At 33.0% G+C, this 11,662-nt stretch overlaps 1 protein-coding gene across 2 annotated transcripts in view; it reads left to right on the forward strand.

The window, feature by feature from the left end:
• PSIP1 (PC4 and SRSF1 interacting protein 1) overlaps positions 1–10,508 on the forward strand; it is a 29,469-nt gene extending 18,961 nt beyond the window's left edge. The window contains exons 7-11 of one of the 2 annotated variants that reach the window (XM_081066576.1): positions 3,270–3,366; positions 4,645–4,720; positions 7,300–7,525; positions 8,370–8,488; positions 9,971–10,508. In XM_081066576.1, coding sequence (XP_080922702.1) covers positions 3,270–3,366; positions 4,645–4,720; positions 7,300–7,525; positions 8,370–8,488; positions 9,971–10,049 — 597 coding nt within the window. In that variant the 3' untranslated portion in view covers positions 10,050–10,508. Of the gene's footprint in view, positions 1–3,269; positions 3,367–4,644; positions 4,721–7,299; positions 7,526–8,369; positions 8,489–9,836 lie in introns of both variants that reach the window. The other variant, XM_081066577.1, reaches the window with a different exon arrangement.
• The last annotated feature ends 1,154 nt before the right edge of the window (positions 10,509–11,662 follow it).

Genomic DNA, 11,662 nt, shown 5'->3' on the forward strand with positions numbered 1-11,662 from the left:
CAAGAGGAACTTTATGGCAGGTTTTTATTTTTATTTTATTAGTATAAATGAGAGGTGGGATTTAAGAGCTCCTTAGGAGCTAAAGCCCACAGTTGATTGGAAGCGGGTGTGAAGGGATTGGGGAAAAGGACAGGATGAGTACGGTGTTGGCCTGGGTGATGGATTAGATACTGAGGATGTCAGAGTTGTTGGCTTGGGAGCAGAGGCCTGGGAGGAGGGGGTGAAACAACTGGAAAGTAGACAGGAGATCCAGGGATAATAGGTGGTTCTGACACCAAGGGGGGCAAAGGGAAATGTTAAAGATGCTGTATCTGATATAAAGGTAGAATAATAGACGAGTTAGTCACGGGAGGAAGTTTATGGGGAAGAATGCAGAAAGGAGAATCCTGAGGGAATATAATGGAGATGAAAGGTTGCTTTGTAAAATTACTGCTGAGTATGAACTGTAAGGAGAAAATCTAAGAGAGGATATCGAAAGGGAGGAGAGAACTTTTAAGAATGAGGGAGTGGTCGGGAGTGCCCTGATGTAGAGGGGTTGCACTCGGATGTGGGACAGGTAGGCTTCCCCAGGGTACTCTAAGTTCAGGTGGTAAGGAATGATGAAGTGTGTTGGAGAATATAACGTTTAATGTTAACGTTACACTGTATTTTTGAAATCTTTGAAGGGAAGGAGAAAGGATGCAGCAACAGGGATTAGCATGGTTAAGGGAGAGTATTTAAAGTGGAAAAACTACAGTAGAGGAATTAACATTTTTTTCTTTGCAAATCTAGGAAAGATGGAAGATGTGGAAATATTATAAATTATTGTATGTAAGGACATGTGGATGAGGGAGATGAGGGACATGTGCCTCCCGGGCACATTTGAAGGAATTGTCTTACCAGGAAGAAGGAGATAGACATTTCATTCTTTTTAACATTTGAGGGAAAAGTGGGAGGAGGCTATTAAAATTTTCTAGGGAGACTTGGTAGTTAAGGGAATTTTTTCCTGCTGGTTTCATTCTTTCCCCTTTGTACTCAGTTCAAAGCAAGACAGCATGTATGGTAAAAGGCAGGAAGAAAGGGTTCAAAGTTTATGTTAGTGAGGGAAGAAGAGGGTATGACCAATGACATGGTAAAGGATTAATGGATGGCTTTGAGATCCCACCTGAAATTACATAAAATGAATGCATGTTGGTATAATTTTTTCAGCAGGACTCAGCAGCAGGGTCTAATAGAGCAGGGAAGGTAGAATTTTATGGTAATACTCTATTGGAGATTTGTGGGACAGGTGCAGCGAAACAACGCAGAGGGCTTGAGAACACATAGAAATACTAGTCGTGTGTGTGGGGTGTGTGGGTGTGTGGGTGTGTAGGGCTTTAGGTAAGATCATGAAGGGGAGTAGAACTAGAAAGTGGGGTAATAAATAGGGAGAAAATGTGTCACATGCTTAGAGTTTCAGTTAGATCAAGCAAAATATGGAAGATATTTATAGTGAGAATATTTGCATTTAAGGTATTTAAATACATGTATAGTATTTGAAATGATAGTCTTTTCTCTGGATGAAATATTTCTTATTCTTTGATTTTATTTTAAGAGGAATGGCTTTGACTTAAATGATTTTGCCATAAGTCAAGAAAATGTGTCCGTGGTAGGTAGGACTGGTTTTTTGTTTAGTATTAGTGTTAATATATATTTTTGTTACAGTATTTGTTATTGATGAATTTGTTGCCTCCTATTGATATCTCCTCAGAAGATCCATTCTACCTGTAATTCTTAGGTGATGTTCCGATTCACTTGCAAAAGTAGAAAGTGTAAATTAAGAGGTTTTATTTTGCAATGAAGAGCTCATCAGTTTGAACTTTAAAGTTTGAATTTTAGAAAACTTGTGCCTTCTTAATGGCTCAATAGGGAAAGAGCTCTCATACAGTCTTGGGTTCTCAATCTTTGGTGCCTGGATAGCTTGGTAATAAAAACACAGCTGCCTGGCTCCCTTTCCCCAGAGGTATTGAATCAAGATCGGGGTAGAAGTAGAATCAGGATTATTGGGGTAGGGGGTAGGTGGTCCGTAAACTCTTAAAATTCTGGAAATACAAACTGAGCTAATGTTTAGGGAGCAATTTCTTTGAGAACAATTCAGGGGTTACCATAGATGAGTTTATTCGCTTTTAATAATGTTTTGAACATGCATTATTATATTCCAATTACAAAAGCAAAAATAATGTTGAAAAAAACTAATCAAAAAAATGGATAAATTCTTAGAAATGGGATTGCTGAGTCAGATTTGTATGTTCTTTATTGCCACCATTCATAAAGATACTCTTTCAGAAAGGCGTTACCAGTTGATTATTACTTATTGATCATAAGTAATCAGTATACGAACGATTCTTCACGTCCTTACCAATACTAGGTTTTATCTCTTAAATGTTTGCAAATGAGATTGTTGATTAGAAGATTTTGTTTTTTTATCAATAAGATTGGATTATGCATGTTTTTGCATGCTTTATTGCCTTTTTTTTTTTTTGTTGGTCCTAATTAATGCCGAATTCTAAATAATTGGGATTGGGGAAGCATCTCATAGTGGTTTCTCTTCACTGTTTCTTTCCTCCTTTTCCATTATGATCAGGATTGTATTTCCTTTCTAATAAGTGGTTCTTAACCTTTGTTCTGCTCTAATACTTGAATCAATTCAACTGATTCTCATTTGGGGCTGTTGTCTCTTCAGAGGGTATTACAGTTTGCAAAGGGTCATTGGGATTTCTTATTCTCTATACGGTAGTAAATCTCTCTTCATGAAAAATAAGAATAACTCCTAGGGAAGAACATCAGATCTCAGTTCAAAAATAAAACGTGTAGATATTAACAAAGTTAAAAAAAATAAATACAGTAACTTAATTTCTTACCTTTTCTGATATAAGAATATTAACTTAGTTTTTGTAAGCACACAATGTAAAGTGTTAGCATTTTTAGATAATTACTGTACATTTATAAGCAATGTGTGTGTTACAGTGTTAAATACATTATACTTCGTACTTTGGTTACCATTTGCATTGAGAATATTACCTCTATTTTTTAAAAGACTTAGGTTGAGAATTATCTAAAAAGTGAAGTTTTTATTTGTTTCTTAGAGTTATTAACTAGAATTATAAGCTAAGTTTGAGGATGTTACTTTGATGAATCGACTGTTGAAAAATAATAAAGATCATGCTTATACATGAATTTATCTTAGAGGCATAATTTTACCATTAGCTTTTTTTTTAACAAAATAAATTAATCAAATTTTTGTGATTCAGGCAGAAAAGCAAGTAGAAACCGAGGAGGCAGGAGTGGTGACAACAGCAGCAGCATCTGTTAATGTAAAAGTGAGTCCTAAAAGAGGACGGCCTGCAGGTAGGATTATCGATGTTTAAGTCTCTGGCTTATGATCAGTATTCTAATCCATTTCAGTGTGTTTCAGATACTTCAGAATAGTTGGGTAGGCAATTGGTTATGTATAATGCACAAATTTCAAAGTAGACAACTTGGTCTGCTATGTAATGAAGTATTTAAATTTGAAATAATTGCTTGGGACTTTTCATTTTCTGTTTTATCCCTATTGGATTTTCCCTTAATAGCGGCAAATGAGGCTGTATGAGGTTTAAATTACATGAATTACATGAATGATGGGTTTATTTTATTTCTCAATTTACAAAGCATAAGCTTTCCAAATGGAGTTATAATGAAAGCAAGAGGAAACAGCATTTGAGTAATTAAAGCTGTTAATATTTTAAGTTATTGCATTCTTTGTTTAGGACCTTTACAATATGCAGTTATCATCAGCATTGCACATTTAAAGTATTTTCTTAATTTGGCAAATTGGACATAGTTTGCAAGAATCTGCTTCTAATATAAAGTAAAACGAAATTAACCAATATTGAGCGTATTTTTTTCTGCTTCGTAATGGGATTCTTACTGAGAAGGGTAAAATGAGTACTATTCAGAAAGGGGCGGGGGAACCACCTTAGAATTTTACGTAAGTTTTTTTTTTTTGAAATTTAACGGTGTTAGAAAACTTGGTGAATTCTGATACAAATTTTCAAAGATGTGAATGTACATCTACATATAATACTCTAATATGTATGTGAATGTTGAATATAAGTGCTATCATAATTTTGTGATATTTCTATCAAAACAACAATGAAAAATGGATGTTCTTTTAAGCCCTTGTAAAGCCATTCTAAGGACAAATTGAAAATTACTCTGTTGATCTACCTTTTCAAATTTTCTGCTGTTCATTTGAACCATTGACGGCCCGGGGAGGAGGGGAGGTATATTATCTTTAAAACTTAAAATAATGATAACTCTAACAAGCCACTAACTAATATTATACTGTGTTTCCCCAAAAATAAGACCTAGCCAGACAATCAGCTCTAATGCGTCTTTTGGAGTAAAAATTAATATAAGACCCTGTCTTATTTTATTATAAGACGGAGTCTTATAATGTAATATATCACATCATAACATAACACATTAATTTTTGCTCCAAAAGGCACATTAGAGCTGATTGTCCGCCTAGGTCTTATTTTCTGAGAAACAACGGTATATCATTTGTAATCTTTATATTTGAGATTGGCATCTTGAAAGAAAAGCTGGTAATTACAGATTTTTTTTTCCCCCTGTGAATCTTAGCTTCGGAAGTCAAGATTCCAAAACCTAGAGGCAGACCCAAAATGGTAAAACAGACCTGTCCTTCAGAGAGTGACATGTGAGTTCATTTTTAATATATAATTAGTTATGCAATAAATGAAACTTGCAATAAGTATAACTAGTTTTATTTTACAGAATATTTATTACTCATCTGTATTTCTAAAACATGATGGGAAAACTTACTCTAATTTTTTTATTAGGTAGAAAAGTAAAAATTGGTTGAGAATCACAAAAATCTTACGTGATTATCATTCCATTTATCTAAGATATTTTCTTGGTGTATCAGAATATAAAGATATTTAGATAATGCAGGGTAAAATCTGTAATAGGGAAATTAGGCAAAATAGTACATTTGAGGAAATTGTCTACAAAGTGTTTTTGAAGCAATTTCCACAAACCTTTTTTAGCTACTCCAGAATAACTTTTGTTATATTTTAAAATAATGCGAAAATTATTTTTGTAGTGTCAATTTAAAGTATTTTGGAATGATAACTACTTATCAACAAAACAATCAGGGTTTTTTTTGTGTGTGTTTTTTTTTTTAAAACAATCAGATTTTTTCCCTCTGATGGCTTTTCTGGGTAGAAACTTAACCAGAAGGAATATATATTTAGACAAAGAAGGCAAAACATTTTGTAGCTATTGTGTTTAAAACTTTTTTGGAGAACGCTCGAGTGTGAATATGTCATTTAGGAATGGATTAACAGTGTTTTGTTCTGTTTCTTTAATTTTTTTTATTGGGGAATAGTGTATTTCTCAACAGTGCCCATCCGCTCCAAGTCGTTGTCCTTCAGTCTAGTTGTGGAGGGCGCAGCACAACTCTTCAGTTGCCATTTTCAATCGTTAGTTGCAGGGGGTGCAGCCCACCATCCAGGGTGAGAATTGAACCGCAACCTTGTTGTTGAGAGCTCACGTCCGAGCCGAGCTGTCCGGCCGCCCCGAATGACCTTATGATATACCTTTTAATCTTTTTTTTCTTTTAAACAGCAGTATAGTATTCCACTGTGGTATTAATATCACAATTAAGATCTATACTATTTATAGATACATCCTTTTAAAAAACATTTTCCTATTTTGTACATGTGCAAATATATTAGAGTACATTGTTAGAAGTAGATTTGCTGGCTCAAAGTGTATTTGTATTTTTAATATCTGCCTCCTTCCATAGGGGCGTAACATTTTGGGGGAAGCAATTGGTCATTATCTGTTGCGAGCCATGGAAATACTTTTTATATTTGATTCTAGTCCCATCTCAGTGAAATTGATTATTATCAAAATATGTATATTTGTGGAAATACTAAAGTTAAATGATTTGTCATGCTTTTTCTTCCATCAATTAAAAGGATGAAATCCATATGACATTTGACATTTGAAAATAAGCATAACCAATGATAGTTATATGACAAAAAAGTTCTATAGAGAGAAAAAATGAATTTTTAATTTAAAAATCTCTTAAGGGTTCAAGGAAGCAGTTGTCTGGTAGGATGTCAGTAGATTTGGAGTTGAAACATTGGGCTAATTACTGACCTTTTGCACCATTTTCTGATTTGTCAAATGGAATGGGTTGGACTATATGATGTGAAGTACCTTCCAGCTCTCAAATCTTTTGAAGTAATTGTAAAATTTGTGAAAATTTCTGTGAAATTCCTTGAGTCAAAAGGTTAATTTTTTTTTTTTGGTCTATTAGTATTTGGCGGGTTTGAGCTGCAGGAGGTCAGGCTAGAAAAGACCATAACCTCAAAAAGGTTAATTTTTAAACAGCTCGTCCAAGTTTCAAGTTGTATTTCTTTGTGTTTAGTTGAATATGTATATATATATATGTATATACACCGTGTGTGTGTATGTATGCACCCTAAAAGTAATTATGTAGTTAGCATTGGTACCATTTGATTCTTCTTCTAAAGCCTGTTATCATAAATAACTCATTTGTTTTTGCTGTAGTAATTAGCATAAATACCATCCACCGGTAGTGTTAGGATTACTGAGCAGTTTCAGCAGTTTGACTTGTTTTAGTGCTGTCCCTGCAGTTCAGCCTGACGGTACTGCACACGTACTAGGGAGTTAAGTGCTGCTTCGTACTTGGCTTAATTGGCCATGTATCTTATATGTGTAACTTGGGAGCCCTTTACCCTGCAGAGAATATTTGAGTCTTAAAATGACCAATATTTGATCATATGCAACTCATTTTTGCAATTGTATTTGTCCCAGTCATTTTTTAAACAAATATTTATTCTTATAAATATGTAGACTATAAACTCCAAGGTCCAGGGATCTCGCCCATCTACAATTGCTATATCCCTAGAGTCAAGAAAATAGTACCTTGGCAAGTAAGATAATAGTTGACATGTTTTTTTCAGTGAATGAGTCACATTATGAAAAATTTGGGAAAGGAGGAAAACATTTTTCTGTTATCCCAATGCCACTATGATTTTTGTATCTTGCAATTTATATTAAAAGGATGTTCTTTTCCGTTTATGATTGGTGGTAAAGATACTCTGTTAGTATTTTAAAGATATCTTAAATAAAAGATGAATTATTGTTTGTTCCTAAAATTCTTATTTGGTTGACTGGGAGTATGGTTGAATGACAAGTATTGAGATATAAAAGCTCCTATTCCATTGTTGCACTCTAAAATAGGGTAACTGAGGAAGACAAAAGTAAGAAAAAGGGGCAAGAGGAAAAACAACCTAAAAAGCAGCTTAAAAAGGATGAAGAAGGCCAGAAGGAAGAAGAAAAGCCGAGAAAAGAGCCAGACAAAAAAGAGGGGAAGAAAGAAGTTGAATCAAAAAGGAAAAATTTAGCTAAAACAGGGGTTACATCAACCTCTGATTCTGAAGATGAAGATGATCAAGAAGGCGAAAAGGTAGAATGTTTACATATCAAATCAAATATTCTACTTTTAGTTTAATGTGTCGTTCTTAATCTTACTAAACATCCAATATCTTTGTGAAAATCCATAAACTTGATGAAAAGTTAAACTGAATGTACCTTTCTGAATAAACTTGAATTAGCTGTTAAAAGGCATACTTTGAACTTTATTGTATTCTAAATTTCTTTTCATAATTATGATATGGATTTTTAAATATTATGTAATAAACTTCCAATAAAGGTAGGAAAATAGAGATTAAGCCAGATAGGCTGTAACCAGTGTGGGCATGTAAAAGAAGTGCATTTGTGTATAGATTTTTATTATTTGCCTCAATAAATTCTCACCACTTTTCAGGCCTATGTAGTATACATTTTATCAGTGGTATTTTATTTGGGTGCCACAGTTGTTTAGGAATTTCATTAAAGCTTTGCACCCTTTTCTGTGTATAGCCTTAGAGATCTCTAACCCAGGTCATGTAGATCTTTCTTTTATGTGATCACTTAATACTTGAGAAAGCAAAATTTTTAAACTGGATGGGTTGAGCAGTGTAGTCGTCAGTAAAGAGGTACTTAAGTCAAAATCATACTGTAGAGGTTAATAGCTTGGCATACATCATTTTAAGATAAGGACATCACTCTTACAGCAGTGCAGAAAATAGATTTCAGTTCTCAGTATCATCAAGGAAAAGTTAAATTTAGATAGCAATGTGTTAATTCTGAGATTTAAAAAATTTAGTAATTTAAGTACTAGTTGTTTATTCCTCCTCCCAAGATTGTAATCATATAACACTAGTCACTGACTTGATAATTAACTAAATCCATCCTAATTCTCAAAACAGAAGAGAAAAGGTGGGAGAAACTTTCAGTCTGCTCACAGAAGGAATATGCTGAAAGGCCAACATGAGAAAGAAGCAGCAGATAGAAAACGCAAGCAAGAGGAACAAATGGAAACTGAGCAGTAAGTATTTACTTATTCTAAATTTTCATTTTTAAGCTAGCATGAAATTTTTATAAACAATGGAATCTCATTTCCCAGACCTTACAAAGACTTTAAAGATGTGATTTTTCCCATGTGTTAGGAAAAAAAATCTTCAGTATATGATGATAATCATGTTTCAGGCTCCATTCTTTTCTGAGTAAGAGGATGAAATTCACTGAGGGTAATCACCCTGTGAACTATTTTTAATTTAAACTGAAAGTGCAGATAAGATTTAACTGTTAGTGGCTTTGTAGAAAATGTCCTCATCCTCTATTATTTATTTGTGTAGTATTAAATACAGAAAGAGTGGTGATAAAATATTGATGGAGAAAGAATAAAAGAAATATCCTTATTTATTATACTACCAGCAGGCCTTCCCCAAAAGACCAGCACAAAAGAACAAAAGCACAGTTGGAAACCCAAGAAGCCAGTAAATCTTAAAGGCTGACCGGGTTTGCATTAGATGTGTGCAATATAAATCAAGTTCAAAACTGATTTCTCTTAAGTTTTGATACTTGCAAACAGTATATACTTAACCATGGGGAATGTCTTTCCCCTTTTATTCAATAAAATAATTTTATTGGAAGGAAAACAGCAATGGCAATGATGATTAGACTTAAGATGTTTTACATTTGTTTTCCTAGTTATCTTAGACTCACTTCTGAGTTCGTTCCTTGTAAAACGTTTCTTTCTTTGTGAAGCATCTTGAATTGTTCTGACTAAACTTTTTTTGTTTTAGTGAGGTCATTTTAAAAACATGCTCTAGATCACTAAAACAGACTTAATGATAAGCAGTACAATTCTTAATTTTGTACTTTATTATATAACACATTTGTAAGCCAAAAAAGTCTTTCTTTACAAGTGGAGCATTTGACTATCTGCTTTCTTAGTTTGGAGGATATGTGTATATATATATATATATATATATATATATATATATATATATATATATATATATATAAGCAGTTTCAGCTGCTTGAGGGAGTAATTTAAAAATTGGTTTGAAGCTCAGAAATGTTACTCCCTCTAATGTGTTAGACTGACCATTTCTGTAAATATTAAAGTAATTTTTTCTTACTGTCCTTTTCGATCCTTTCACTGAAAAGCTGTTGGACTGTTTGTTGTTTTTAACTTTATTGTGCTCTCCAAATTGATATAAAAGTAGCCACTGCTTAGTAAATCTAGCCCAACCTTTCTTTAGTAATCCAAAGTTATCTTTATGTGTTTCAATTTCTTTTTGAATGTCCTCCGAATGTAACTTTCTCAAATTCTAATATTTGTGTTTTCTTTCCTTCTCCTGTTATTACAAAACTTTGTACTTGGACAGTTTTGCTCTGTAAAGCATTTCAGATGCACTTGTGTGAAATGCATTATGCAAAATAAAGTTTATTGTATTGTATTCCCAGCCAAACAACATGTAATCTACAGTAATAAAAAATATATCTCATTTTGGGCTCAAAGCATTAATCCAGTTACTGAAAAGAAAATACAAGTGGAGCAAACAAGAGATGAAGATCTTGAGACAGACTCATTGGACTGAATACCCCCCTCCCCCCCTTTGATGGAAGAATGTTCCAGATTCTAAATTGAGGACTTCATTAATGGCATTATTACTGTGTTATGATTGTTAAAAAAAATTTCCTGTAAGGTACACACTACATACTAAGGTCGGCCATCATTCTTGTTTTTTCCAAGCTTAAAATGAAGCTTTGTGTTTGAAAATTAGAATAAGCTCAGATGAAGATGGTGGTTGTACATTATTTCATTTAGAAAATATAAAAGTTAATTTTGTTTTGAAGTTAGGTGTTAAACTGGAATAGCTATTATACCCCAGAGAATGGGGCAGTTGTGCCCTTCCCTTGACATTCCTTTGTTGTTTAATTCTTTAGAATCTTAATTGTTTTTTTTTTATCCTGAGAGATTAAACATAGCCTTGTTAAGAAAACAAAAATGAAACTGTAACCAAAATTTTAAAATAAAGTTTTTTTAAAAAAACCTGATTTTTAGGTATTTTTTTTGTTCTTGTCTATTTGAATTGGTTTATAATAAGGCTCAAACTCCAAGCCAAGGTATTAGAAATTAGTAAGAATTCATTTTTAAATGGTGATTTTTGTGATCTACAGTACCATGGTACCTTTTCATTTGTGAAATGGTATGTAAATGTTAGTGAATATTATTTAAGTTTGACATACTGGCAAAAACATTTTTATGTAACAGTATTATCTTTAAACAGCCTATTTAATGTTGAAATGAAGTTCAAACCCTTCAAATTATCTACCCTTTGGAGATGTGGGAACAATTAAATCAACCTATTCTGAGGTGTTATTTTTTAAAATAAGTATACTGTAGAATTTATTAAACATTTATAGGCATTCTCTTCTCACTGTGGCTTGTTTGTCCACTGACTGATATGTCTTGTGACAACCCACTGTTGTTGGGAAAAAATTACACCATGAAATTTAAAATTATTTCATTTGTGATGCCACTGAAAAAATGAGACTGTTAGACTACTTATTTTAGCATGGTTCTAGAAGTTTTGAGCTGTTTGTAGTAATTAATAGTAATGTGGCATTGCAGACTTCTAAGAATTACAATCAATTCCTTGTGATCTAGGCTACTGACTTACTATTTTAAAGAAAAAGATTTTAACTTTTACATGAGGGATTATGAGCATTTGGTAATCAGTCACCAAGTTCCAATGTTTTGAAATATCTGTGTTAACATTTGATAGGCAGAATAAAGATGAAGGAAAGAAGCCAGAAGTTAAGAAAGTGGAGAAGAAGAGAGGTTAGTTATTTCACTTTCTAAGAAGAATAAAATTATACATAGGAAGTTATACAGACACTTAATTTTTTTATGTATAGGTTTTGAAATTTGTTCGTGTTCTTAAATCCTGCAAATACTTTTTTCCAAATCCCTAATGGATTGTATATACATTGCATTGTATTATAATTAGGTAAACTGGCTAAGGAGTTGTTTATTATTTTAATGCTCACCTGTCAAAATTTTCTAACATTGCCAAAAGCCAGATGTTTTCCCATTTTTGACAAATCTGGTTTCAGACAGATTTTGTATTTTTCGTTAAATGTGTAAGGTGAAGCAGGTGTTTAAAAGACTAGAATCGATAAGTATATTATTGGATGCTGACTGCTT

Source organism: Rhinolophus hipposideros, assembly GCF_964194185.1.
Source record: "Rhinolophus hipposideros genome assembly, chromosome: 11".
Classification (NCBI taxonomy): domain Eukaryota; kingdom Metazoa; phylum Chordata; class Mammalia; order Chiroptera; family Rhinolophidae; genus Rhinolophus; species Rhinolophus hipposideros.